General features: G+C 36.8%; 1 protein-coding gene across 2 annotated transcripts in view; it reads left to right on the forward strand.

The window, feature by feature from the left end:
* Positions 1-14,151, forward strand: part of CRIM1 (cysteine rich transmembrane BMP regulator 1) — a 181,263-nt gene that overhangs the window by 106,914 nt on the left and 60,198 nt on the right. For both annotated transcript variants that reach the window (XM_083830091.1, XM_083830090.1), the window contains one exon: positions 4,298-4,419. In XM_083830091.1, the coding sequence (XP_083686217.1) occupies positions 4,298-4,419 (122 nt within the window). The remainder of the gene's footprint in view (positions 1-4,297; positions 4,420-14,151) is intronic.

The raw sequence follows: 14,151 nt of genomic DNA on the forward strand, positions 1-14,151 counted from the left end.
TAAAGCATTGGTTAATGAACACAGCTGGATTTTGAGAGTAGTCTTGTATCTGGTCCTTTATATACTGAAGCTCTTCTTGCTGTTTTTGAAATTTCTAGGATTTATTTATTTTTCTTTTTTAACCTGAAGAACTGGACACAGTTCCTTTTTGCCTGTCAGGTTCAGTCCGTTCTTTCAAAAATTCTGTCAAACTTGTGTAAAGCTGACTTCTTAGCTAGGCATCTTGGTTTCTTCCTGGCTGTCCTGCCACCTTTTCAAGTTGCACTCTGTGACGCCTCTTGGATGACTGTTTGATTCTCCTTTTTTTCTTTCTGGGCCCTTATAAAAATGCTCTGTATTCTCTTACAGAACTGTCCTTACTTGCTAAAAGGACATGTTCCTCTGTCCTAACTTCACTTCTTTTAGGGTATTTGTTGGTATTCTGATATATGAGTTTGCTTTACAGCCTTTGCTAATAAGGTATGTGAGGGGGAGATACTGAGTGATTCTTAGTACCTCAAATACTGACCTCTTTTTAATCTTGCATTTTGTCAATGCCCGTGCTATTTCATGTAATAGTAGTGTAGCTGTAGCCCGTGTAAAGAGACAAGGCAACGTGTAAATTTGCCTTCTCTCTTGGAAGCTTTCCTTATAGTAACTTAGGCTGCGCATGCTTTCCCTAGACAAGTTATGGTTACAGAAAGAGCAGCTCAGAGGCAACATTGTGAACTGCTCAATCTTATAGAAATTATTTAGGGAGGGGGCATGGTCACCGTCAGCAGACTTACAGCAAATCTAGCCTACTAACCTTTCTCCAAACCTAATGCTCAGTAGCAAGGCTAAGATACACCCTGCACATGGATAGCTGCCTGTGATGATGTACAAAGCTGGAATACAACTTCTCTTCCGTCCCTCTTCTCCAAAAAGCACTTCAGAAATAATCTAGTACTATAAAGCTGATTTTGCTCTCTTATTAAGAACTGGATCACTTTTTCAGAATTTCCAGATGTTGTTGTTCTGGCAGTGCTACAGCTGTGCTCAGCTACCAGAATTCCTTGGGTTTCTTACTGAAAGACTTCTGTCTCCAAAACAATGTTTTCCATGCTAATAGCCTGGAAGATGGTCAAAGATTTTCCTAGCAGAGCTGGCTGAAAAGAATGCAGACTATTTAAGTCCATCTGAGACTATTTGCTGCTTTGACATTCTCCCATGCAGGGACTTTTTTTTTAATCCAAATGGGAAGTCAATTTATTAAAACTTTTGGAGGGTGGAGTTTTGTTTTGCTTACACTGTTATATCTGTTTTGTTTTCCTGTTTTTGAATTAGTATGCTAAGTTTTGATTATTCTGACTGGAAGGGATTTGTTTCTGCAAAAAAAGAAACGTTGGCTCCCAACAATCTTCTAAACTTCTTTTTCAGCCCATGTTTTAGAAGATTGTCAATCATAAGTTATTCAGTTTTTTGGGTTTACTTTTTTGGCTGATTAATTTTAAAAGCAGTTGACTGAGAAGAAGGTGAGAGAACAAAAAAAAAGGTATGAGTTATTAATATAACCATTTCATATTATCCTGGAACACAAGTGATTCATGATAATTTGAGAGGCAAGCAATAGAGAGGACACAGGCATGTCTGGAAAAGGTTGTTGTGAAGGTGATATGACTGAGTGGTACTTTCAGCTCACAAGACTTGGAAACAGCTATGGTCCACAAGACTTGGTCCACAACTATGTTTCCAGCATGTTTGCCATTTTCTCTGTGGAAAAAAAAAGAGTGAACTTATATGAAGTTTGATCTGCACATTTTCCCAGTGGTTATTTGTGTATTCAACATAGGGTGGTTGAAGTGCAACCTATTTTTTTTATCAAGGTTTATAAAATTACTTTGATTTTGTCTGTACTTGTTTTGTTATATGTACTTTTAAAAGACTTTTTTCTTCTTCAGGAATATGTAGGCACTTATTTCAGGGTTTTATTGTTGGAAGGGAAAAGCAGCTTCTAAAGCAATGACTGCTGGATGGGTTAGATACTGATTTCTTGAGCATGACAGTGCTAATTGGCTGATTTGAGTTTTTTTGCTTCTTTTGTTTGTTGGTTTTGTTTGTTTTTGTTTTGTTGGTGGGGAGGGGTGGGGGGTTGTGTTGTTTTTTGTTTTTCCTCAATAAATATATTCTTCTTACTGGGGCAAAGAAAGGTTAGATAGTATGGATTCCTGTAAGATTACTTGCATGTCTTAGCGTACTCTCGGCTTTTTCCTTTCTTTTGGCCAAAAGGTGTCATACATAGCCTTCCTCTGCTGGTACTCTTGAATATATTTTCCAGTAATATCTGCTAGGTTTTGTAGGATAAGGAAAAGGGAAAACAAAGGAGGGATAAATGTTTTCTTGTAATTTTCTTTGAAGAAACCTTTCTGACAGGTGTGCATCCCACATCTTTTTCTTCATTTTTGCTTTGTACCATCCCAACCCTAACCCTTCATTGTCAGGCTGAAGAGGAGAGGAGGGACTGAGTTATCTTAAAAGGAAGCTACTGTCACAAATACTTTTGGTTTTTTGATCCCATGCAGCAGAAGCAATGTTGCTTCTTTTTTTCCCCCTACGTCTGTGAAGACAAAGGCATACAGAAAATAAAATATTTCCCACCTTTTTTTTTTAATTTACAAATAAGTTGTGGGGAAAAAAATGTCAAAAGTAAAGGTATGATAAATAAATCCTGGGTTTCTTTACTCATATTTTTTGTTGTTTTAGTTTATTATCCTTTACTATTATGCTAAGAACAACGCTATGAAACAAAATCCCAAAATGAAATACATTTTAAAGTCGTCACTGTACTTTACGATATATGTGCATATAGTGTTATGTTGCTTATCTGGACATATTTAACCTTATTTGTGAAATGTGATGTAATAATACTATTTTTTTCAATGACTCATTTTTCCCTTTATAATAATATAGTGCCATAATACAATATTTAAAAAATACTTTTATGATAGTATGTTAAAGGTCCTCTGAGATTACTTGAGTTTACTTGTACTCCTTGCAAATTTCCTTTTAAGTAATACTTTACAATGTAGAATTTTACATTTTTCCAGTGCTGATGAGACTTAAAGGGAGAGCTGTTTACTCTGTCTGTTGAGAGACCCTTCGTCATTCATTGAGCCCTGGTCTAAGATGCAGTGGCTGTTGGGCAATTAACAAGACAGTCATGGCAGAGGAGAATCAATCTTCTTAGTTTTTAAGAATAAAGATTAAGCAAGCCCATTAATTACTGATGGTGTTTCTTATGGATGCTTTAATTTGGGGGTTGTCTTGGAATGCATAAATATATTTGCAATAGTTATTAGCAGCTAGAGTTCTTATTTTCATTTCTTTAACTTGTAATTAAAAGATCTGCTCAGTTTTTTGTTTCCTTTTGAAGCTCATAAGTATTTGCAGGATGCCAAATTAACCTACAATTTTTTTAAAGATAAAAAACCTGTCAACTTCAATTGAAAATTTACGTGCTATACCATGACATTCTTGGCTATGATATTTGAATATTTCTCTTTGTTCATTGTGTTCATTTTTATTGAAACATTGCTGTTTATTCCATTAGTATGCCCAATGTTTGGGGCAAGGACTGTGTTAAATGTAAACTCACTGAAAATCTGAATTGTTTGACTTCTAAACAATTATGGTAATCATAAAGCAAAGAATCTGGAAACAAATGCAACTGCTGTTTATCTACATTTTGTCTTCCAATTCTTTAGGCTATTTTCTTAAATAACTAAATTTTACTTGCATGGAGAAGACACCTGCAGTTATTTTCATTTGGCTTAAATGTAATGATTCTGCAGAATGTCTTTAATTATTCCCTATGTAAAACTGGGTATAATACGGTTTCCTAATGTAAGGGTGCTATTTCTTCCAAATAGGTGCAGTTACTGCTATTAGTATTTCATCAGTTTTGATTATTCATGGAATTGAAAGAGAAGCCTGTTTTAAAAATCTAAAGAATATCGTTATTTTTCAAACAATCTTGAAACAATATTTTCCTGAATTTTTACCTATGCTACTGGGGTATTGAAGTAACACAGTATAACCTTTTGTTGCTTGACCTAGAAGAGTTCAAACGATTAAAATAATTATCAAAAAAAAAAAAAAAAGAACAGTTTAGATTGGTAAATGATCTTGGTCATTAGATTAAAAAGAGATGATTCTAAAATATAAATATACTAATACTGGAACTTATGCTATAGATTTCCATTTTCCATTTGCTTATTCTTTCCCTTTATGTGTGGCTTCATTTATTTATGGGTTTTTCCTTACTTTTCTTTGGTTTCAGATGCGAGTGTCTCTCTGGTTTATGTGGTTTCCCCATGTGTGAGGCAGGCTCCGTTCCCCAAATAGTCTCACGTGGAGATGGAACACCTGGCAAGTGCTGTGATGTCTTTGAATGTGTCAATGGTACGTGAAGTTTTCTCTTGTACCTGGAGAGGAGGATTTTATGTCTGTGGGAGATGCTGGGTATTTGGTTATTTTTATTATGTTGTCAAGATATAAGAGAGAATTTTCTTGAAGTTCATTCAGTAAGAAGGAATTGGAAGTTTTATTGAAGATATTTAAGTGGGAAAATTTATCATTTGTAAGTCATCATGTTCCTTTAATTTCTAAAGCATTTTTCCCTATAACCTCAGGGAATTTGAAATTTAGTGAAAGTCTTCCTTTCTGCTTGTTTTCCAGGTGCTCTTTTGCCAGTAGCAAACACTGGATTTCCTTTAGAAGTGATTTTTTTTTTTTTTTTTTGCTAAACCCTGGAAGTGCTTTTTGCAGCACTGTGAACATGTGCATACTATTTAGACAGTTGGGCTTGCTTTAAAAAAAAAAAAAAAAGGCACTTGCAAAGTAATTTTTGGCACAGATGTAAAACCCTTGGAAATTGTAAATCAGTGTAGGAATAGACAGTTTCTCTTTTTTCTTTTTTTTGCTTGCAGATATAAATATTTAGAAAAATGATTTTAAAATACTAAATTTGTCATGGAAATGACTGTATCTCAGGATGGCACCGTGGTGTATGTGATGAGTTGGGAAAAGACTTAGGTATTTTGCTATTGATCAATGGCAGTAGAAAAAACATTTTGAAATGTTGCATGCTCAGATAATTTCTGAGCATAAGAAATTACATGTTGGTTCAGTATTTACTAATTAATATTTATTAAGTAATATTTAATATTTAATATCAATGATGCTTTTTATGGAAAGAGGATAGTTGTAGGCCTGAAGGTTTAAATATATATATACATATATTTATTTACTTATAAACCTTCAGTTTTTTCACCTTCATATATATATATATATACACACATATATATATATTGTTGACATATATATATATATGTATATATATATGTCAACAAGATGGGAGCAACTCTAAAACTCCTGCTTAAGAGAGTTCTCTGTGCCACACTTGGGCTGTGTGGCAGATCGTTGGTGAAAAGGACAAGATGGTCATAAAACTTAATTTGCACTGCTTTATAGTTTGGGGATTTGCAAGTGCATTTTAGGGTGGTCAAGTTCATTTTTATATATTATAAATATATAATACAATATAAAATAATACATAGTTATAACATTAATTTATTTCTATATAAAGATAAATATATTTATATATTTATATATATTTATATCCCTACCCTTACTTCCTTAGTTTAAAAAGAAAAGGAGGCAGGAATTTTGTTCATGAGAGTGACATTTAAATGTTAAAATCTGATTCTGGCTTTCAGAAGTGTCTTGAAACGCTAGCAAGTGCAGAAGAGGTGTACTGTTAATACAACATGGAGAAAATACCTTACAATGATAGGCTTAGATCAATTTCTTCACTTCATTAAAAAAAAAAAAAGCCATCAATGTAACAAGAGCCAAATCAGTTAAGATCTAGGACAGACTGTTCTCAGCGGTGAGGGTGGCTAGCTGTTGGCACAAACTCAGGGAGATACTGAATTCCTTATCTTCATCCTTTCCAATTAAGATTTGCTGCCTTTTTAAAGAGCAAGTTTTAATCAAATGCAAGTTAATGGATTTATAGATGGTATGTGGGGACATTAAATAATCAGTGTTATGAACTAATTCAATTAATTCTTGGGTTTGAAGACCTATGAAAACAGGCAGGAGGGTTTAATAAAATATGACGTGCAGTGACATTCATATAGTCTTCCTGCTGTTATAGTATCTATTTAATGATAGAATTAGGGAGGTGGGGGGAATAAAAAAAAAAAGCTCTCAGAAATAATACTGATTATCTGAGTTACCTTGACATAAAGGAATGTATTAAGAATAACTGTATGGAGACTGAAAAAAAAAAATACACTTTGTGTATTCTGGGGTAAGCACATTGTGTTTTTAAGTAAGCCTGATGATGTGCTGTGTTGAAGCAGGCCAGCCTTCTGTACCACTTACTACAAGTGTGTGTGAATGGGGTGGGATGGCAGAGGGAGGTTGGGGAGGCAGCCTGGAAAGGATAGAGAAGAGCCTGCTGTTGCGGATCAGCTGGCTGGTGTTGAGGGGTAGTTCATGCGTAAGGGCAGCAAAACACATATAGCATTGAGACTCCATTAGCAGTAGGTTGTCTTTGTTGTTTGTCAGCATTTGGTGGATGGATCAGTCTTTGTTTCACAAACATTTTTTCCTTGATTTAATATAAAACTTCTTTGGAAGCTCCATGAAAGATTTGTAGGTTCTGCGTGGTTCTCCTTGTAACCAGTGCATGCTGTCTCAAACTAACGCTAGGTCAGTCCGTCTTAGAAAAGCATGTTAATCGGTGGAGAGAGAAAGCTCAGCAGCAGTCATTCGTTGTAGATCTTGGAGCTGTTGTTATTTGCTGATGACAGAGCTGTGTGTGTGTCATGGGCAACACACTGGAGGGGAGGGATGCCATCCAGAGGGACCTGGACAGTCTTGAGAGGTGGGCCTGTGTGAACCTCATGAGGTTCAGCAAGGCCCTGTACCTGCACTGGGGCAATCCCAAACACAAATACAGACAAAACCAGGGGTTGTTCAGCCTGGAGAAAGAGAAGACTCTGGGGAGACCTTACAGCAGCCTTCCAGTACCTAAAGGAGGCCTCCAGGAAAGCTGGGGAGGGACTCTGTCAGGGAGTGTTGTAATAGGACAACTTTACTTTAGCCTAAAACTGAAAGAAGGTAGGTTTAGATTGGATATTAGGAAGAAATCCTCCACTATGATGGTGGTAAGGCACTGGCACAGGTTGCCCAGAGAAGCTGTGGATGCCTCATCCCTGGAAGTGTTCAAAGTCAGGTTGGATGGGGCTTTGGGCAACCTGGAAGTGTCCTTGCCCATGGCCTATGATCCTATTCCTCATTATAAGAACAGCAGTCAATCAATACACTCATCATTTTCTTGCTTCCAATGTATATTGTCTGTGTCCTTATGCTCCCCATCCTGTGTAATCTTGTGTTTCTCGTAGTTTGTCACATAATTGTGTAAATATTATTTATCACCAAAATAATGCTTACTTCTGCTTGGAAACAGTTCGAATGTTTCAATTTATTGAAACTGGAGTTTGTTATTGAGTTAAGTTTTACCTACTGTCTGTTCAGCATTTAGAAAATGCTTAAAAACTTTCTCATTGGTGATAAGCAAAAAATATACTATAGAAAGAGGATGCTTCTTAGTATTTCTGTGTGAGATTTTAAGCATCATGAATATAAGCAGAAAACAGAATATTTTACATTAAGCTGATATACTAGCTGGAGACATAATTTTATGCTTTTTAAAACACTGCTGTGGGTTACAATAATTCACCATTACAATTAATGCATGGGTATTGGAATCTGCTTTCCTTCTAGAGGATTCTGGATAGAATATGTTATAAATCTGGGGGAAAACTGAGCAAGAAATTCCCAAGGTGCAGCCTTTCCCCAAAGCCTTCATTTTATTGAAATGAATTCAAGGTTTCTCCTGATCCACTCAACATTTATTACTCATTTATTTTTGTCTGCTAATTGTGGTGTGCTGCCTTTTCTCATAGGAGAGGTTGTAAGGAAAAAAAAATGATTCAGCATTCAATTACAAGCATCAATAAATGAATCTAAAGAGATTGAAAGCTGCATGTGCAGCAAGAGTGGAAATGTTTGGAAACGAGAGCATCCAAACTGCCTGTTCTCTAATTAGCTATTGACGCATGGGCCTCTTGAATGTAGGTTGCGCTAAAGCACGTAGTGACTGAGCTGTGCCTTAGAAATTTGAGAGCATATTGCTAGAGCATCCTGCAGCTGCTTACTTCTGTCAGTCAGGGCTTCCACTTTTGGATAAGTTTCCTTGAATGCAGCAGCTACTTTAAAAGGGTCTCTGATGGTCTTATGAAAGACATCAAATTGCATGTGTGAGAGTGGTCCTGGTAGTCACTGCATCCAACTGGTCCAAGGTGACTGCTTTCTGCCACAGCCACGTAGGAGCAATGATTTCAGCATCTGACCTTGCCAGGAGTGGCTGTGGAGCCACTGCTGCTCCCTTGCCCCCCCCAGGAGGTGAGCTCTCAACTTCCATTGCCCAACAGTAACAGGTATTGATATGGGGAAGAAAAGATGACAACTTCCACTGGGGCTTGAAACTGTGACCATTTCTATACTGCTGTTTCAGGCTGTACTCTTCTTGATCATATGGTGTTATGGAAGTGAGCTCCTAAATCATCATGCTCGCTCACCTGATGTGACACACGACCTCTGTTTCATAACCACTTCTTTAATTTTTTTCTGCATTTGAGAAAATACCAATGACATAAGCAATTTTTCTTTTCTCTTAACCTCTTGGCTTTCTTGAGTCTATGGTATTGATACTGTGTTGCAGGAGAAATTAAATCCCTCTCTAATTACACTTCTTGTCACCTGTTGGTGCAATTACTCCTCACAGCAGTTGTTATTCTGTTATTAAGCTCACAGTGTGGAAAAGGTTAGAGGTGATGCTATCATTTCTAAAGGGAAATATGAATCACCTATTTCTAAAGGGAGCATCAATGAATACTAAAAGAAATCTTACATGGGGAATATTGTGTCAGCAAGGAAAATTTCTGCTAAAGAGGAAGGACTAGAGTCCAAGTGGAACACCCCACAGGCATCAGTTGTCAGGATCCCATTCATTATTCATTGCACTAATCCTTACAAAACTTACATGACAAAGAAAAATATTATTTGCCTTTTACTCTTAAGAAATAAGGATTTGACCAGGGCAAGTGTCTGTCCTAGAGCAAAGAACTAAATATAATCGTGATCCTAATTAAACATTGCTGCATATCTCTCTCCAGGCATCTAAAAAAATAGGAGCTGTTTTTTTTACTTTAAATAGAGACCTACTTTAAAATAAAAACCATTGAGATTGTCCAGCCAGTTACTGGGATATGTTCAGGATATTTTTGACATCAAATTGAGAAGAACTGTTCTAGAGTTGATCCCAGTGACTAGAGGGGATTACGTGAGAATGCAAAGATAGAACATAACTGTGAAATGGTAGGTTTTGTTTTTTTCATAGAGCAGGAGAGATAATAAAGTTGCTCTCTTGAAGTTCATGTTTTATTTTGGTTAAGCTGTCAAAGAGCTGGAAGGATTGTATGGAAAGTGAAGAATGAACAAATGGTATTAATGAGAATTGTGCTTTTCTTCAAAAACAATAGTTGGATACAAACCTTGCTAAAGTGGGAGTACTGGTAGTACAGAATGGATAATCTGTAAGAAAAATCAAGACACAAAATGTCGCTTTCAAGGAGCAAAAGATAACAAATGGAGAAGTAAATAATAAATGGAAGATTAATATGAAAAGAAGATACCCTTGTTCCAAAAAGATAAGAAGAATTAGTGTTTGGGGGGCGTGTTATTGTTTTTTCGTGCTTGCTTGTTTTGACTCAGAACATTTTAGCAGTATTTGAAAATCAAGGTTAATCACCAGTCACGGTCATGTGAGAATTTGGTCTACTACACTGAAAAAACAGGCTAATCTACCAAGCTATGTCAAATGTTTTAGATCCTCTGAACCTGGATTATACTTGCTGTAGTCAAACTGGGAAAAGTATCCGAAACGATATGTGCAATTACCAGTTACATTTAAAAGAGAAGGAAAAAAGAAGGTGCAGAAAACTGGAGGCCAGTCAAATACGAAGTCTAACTTACTTCATTTATTCATTTATTAATGAAAACGAAGATACTACTTATATTCTGTGGAACTGATCGTATGTCATGTACAAAGAATATTAAATGCTAGATGGTGCAGTTTGGTATGGTTTTAAAAGTAAAGTGAAGTAACTTCTAGTATTTATTTTGGTGAAGTAATGTTTTTTGTTTGTTTGTTTGTTTTTGCCAAAGGGAATTCTATTGGTAAGCTAATGTCTCCGGTTATGTTCTGACTCTCAGTACACACTTAAACCTCAACAAAGTCGACAACACTTTGGAGGACAAGGTTAGAATTAATTTATTTTTTTAAGAGAGGAGGAGGAGATGGTTAGACCTGTGCTAGGATCCTACTGCTGAGCATCATCATTTAGCTATAATGCCAAATCAGGCCCTTGTGCTAACATATTTAGGTCTTTTTTTCTGAAATATTAAGCTTTTCTCATACACTGGAGGCATATCACACAGATGGACTGGTGATGAATGATGGGGTATGCCAGTACTTTTAATGGTGCTGAGATTTTTGCAGATGCTTGTGTCCTATGAACATGCCTAGGGCTAAACTGATCACAGCATGTATTTTCTCTGTGATAGATTGACAGAGACTACTGGGATTTAAATGTATTCCTCCCTTACAAAGAACATGGCTTGCTTCCAGGAATTGCTCGACATTTTATCTAGAAAATGTCACACCGTAGCGGGGTGTTTAGAGCACAGCCACAGCGTTTGGTGGCCCCAGCTCCTCCTTTGGCCACCCAGGTGGTTTTCTGTGCTAGGTTTACTGTAACTTAATGCTGAGTGTTAAAAAGTTCCTCTTCTAGAAGGTTGTATGGGCAGAAGGGGGATAGCATAGAGGAAAGCCACAGAAACAATGAGACATTTAATGGCATGAACTTATCAAGAAAAATAAAATCTGAAAGGAATGAGTGTATTTAGTCTGCAGGAGAAGATGGTGGCAGGGACACCCAGAATCGGTCCTCTTAGCAACAACTCTTGCAGGTTGGAGGAAGGTAATAAACAGTATTACATATACCCACATATACCCTAAAGATGGGAAAAGTAATGAAACCTAGGACGCTTCCTTTTGTTTCCTGTTTCTGTCTAACCTGAATTTCCCATGATGTAATTTGAGTTTAGTTACCGTATTTGAACTGTAGAATTGTTTAGTTGGTTGCAGTTCCTCCATTACTGATGTTTTTAAAGAAAATATTAAGCTGGGAATGTTTTAGGTAGAGCTGCTTCTGTTGGGATATCTTTCCATGCTATTTTCCATGATTTCACCTCCACCCTATGTGGTGACTTGGAAATAAGCCTTCTGTCTCTCAGGGTTATGCCTTAAGGTCTCGTCTACTGTGTTTTAAATAGTAATAAAAAGACACCGGTATCAACCTACACATCTGTCTTTCCTCTGGAGTTGTCTAAAGATTAATGGATTGGGATAGGCTTGTGAGGTAGACAGAGAAAACAAATCTTGCTGAAGGTAGGCACTGTACATAACTTGCGGAATCTGAACACAAAAGTGATTTCTAATGTGCTGCTGTGGACTTTATCTACTAGATACCTCACTGTGTAAATCTGATTTTTTTCTATGATTACATCAGTTTCCTATGTTTTTTAATATCTTTTACAGACCACAGGTGCCACAAAATAATGTTTCTTTCCTTCAGACTGTGCAATTGCATATACATAATCACATAAAATCACGTATAAATAATTGCACTGACTTGTAATAATAGTTACAGATTTGTTTTAGTCCTAATCACTGTTCCTAGATGCAGGACCAAAGGACTTCCAGAGTGGTCCTACAGTTGTGTTTAATGAGAAGTTTATTGCACAAAGTAATACAGTCTGAAGAGTAAGAAGCCAATATTTTTTTTCACCTAGCTTGTTTAAATATATTTGCAGGCAAACAAAAGCGTACAACGTGTTGTCCTTTAACATTGTTATGGGCTAATTCAAATTAACTGTATCCTTTTCTTTTCTAAACTCCTTATCAGCACAGCTTTTGAAAAACTGAAAGCTTTTCTATATTTTGTTTGTACTGACACAGGAATAAAGTTTGTCAATTTCCTTCCCTTTCATTTAATGGAAAGTTCACAGCACTTGCACCAGTGTCCTTCAGGAGTCTGGTACAAATCCTTCTGTATACTAAAGGAACGTCCAAAGTGCTGGAATCACAAACCTTCTCATCCTTGAAACAACAGAAGATTGTTTTGAATCTCTCTTCCGCTTCGGACAGGCTGGAATTTCTGACACTACAGAAGAAAATGCCTGAACTTGCCTACAGACAGCTGATGCCTGAGCATCTCGTGCGCTCGGAATGACCGTGTGCAGAGCTACTGTCTAGCAAAGAGTGGGTTGCAAAACTCGCACATGGTTCTGTGCTGCTCTTTGATTGTAGTCAAAGAAAATTACCAGTACTAGAAAGCTACACAAGTCTCAATTACAGAAATTTTATTTTGGATTAGTTCAGCCTATGGAACTTTATTAAATTTAAAAGTAAAAGGTAAAATGCCATAGAAAACTGGTCTGATCAAACAAATTGTTTCTGTCTGCAGTTCAGTTTGGAGATAAATGGCTTCAGAAATGAGCACTGTTTGTGTCCATGTAGCATGAGGCTGTGTGGCTCAGTGCAAGTCTGACTTCAGGGCTCTTGCTCCCAAACAAAACAGCTGTGGCTAACTGAGGCAATCTCTAGAGCTAAATTTGTGCCAGAATTCTTCCTGATTTTACTCTGGGACAGGAATTTCAATGCCAAGTCAAGTATGCTCTCTTAGTCATGCTTAACTTTACATCAGAGCAGAGATCTGGTATCATCTGTCCTATCAAAACCAGCAAAAAAGGCAGTATGAACTCTTCATCATGCTAGGTCACATCCACTCTGCTCTGGCTCCTGTCACAGGTTGACCCATGCTCGGTCAGGGTCAGTCTTCTGCCATGGGTTATGTGATAGCTGGCAGACGCTGAGGTCGTGTTCATGAATCCATGGCCTGGCTGGCTGTCTCGTGCCTACTGTGTCATTGTGGTAGCTGGCATTAGAAGAGGGACTTGGCTTTTTGGGCAGCTTTAACTGCTTGGTGTTGTGCAGTTCAGACGATTGCAATTACTTTGTCACATGGGGAGACTTTGGTACTTGAAGAATTCTACCTGCAGCATTTTCTTTATTAATAGAATAATAAATTTGTGGTGGCTAGCCTTTCAGGAAAAGATGCATTTGTTTAATGATAGCTGTATTCTTTCTCTCCTTTGTGGCTGCCATACATAGGTCAGTAAAGCAATAAAATTAGTGCTGTTTAAAGCAAAAAAAGCAAGAGAGAACTGAGAGTATCATTCAGTTTATCTTTCTAAAAGAAACGTGTTGGTACAAATTCCACAGCAAGATGCTAGCTCTCTTATTAGGCTTTCACTTTATGAATATTTAAGGCTAGAGTTCTTTTTGTGCTTGTTTTGGCTAGACTGAGTCCTTAGACTGTGCAGATCTAACAACGGTAATCCTTATCTCATAGCTGGATGCATATGGGTAGCTCAGTCATTTAATAAGTGCGCATATACGCTAGCATAGATCTAGTTTGTAAAAATACACATGTAGTGTCATTCTGTGGTATTTTTTGTCATAGGAGTAAAATATATTGTTTCCTTTCAGGATTTACAGTTACTTGTTTGGTCTTGTTTGGTCATTTTAAAATGAATGTTGATTTATGGAAGATGATGATTCTACTTTCCTAACTATGCAGGAATTCAGATCTACTCTTTGGAGGAGGGGGGAAGTAAAAATCTGGAAAGCTGCAATCAAAAGAGTTAAGTCAGGAGTAAATGGATTAAATGCCTTTTGAGTTCTTGGCACTTTTTCCTTTTTTGAGAAGGTTTTATACTAACAGCTTGAGCTACATAAACTTGAAATATTTCTCAAGTGTTTGTTTATGTGAATAGCTTTCTAATGAGGTCATAGCTGTTTTCCCGGACACAGTGGTATTTCCTCTTTTTACTCTTTTTTTTTTTTTTTTACACTGCTTTCTACATTATGCC

This window comes from Anser anser (genome assembly GCF_964211835.1).
Source record: "Anser anser genome assembly, chromosome: 3".
Classification (NCBI taxonomy): domain Eukaryota; kingdom Metazoa; phylum Chordata; class Aves; order Anseriformes; family Anatidae; genus Anser; species Anser anser.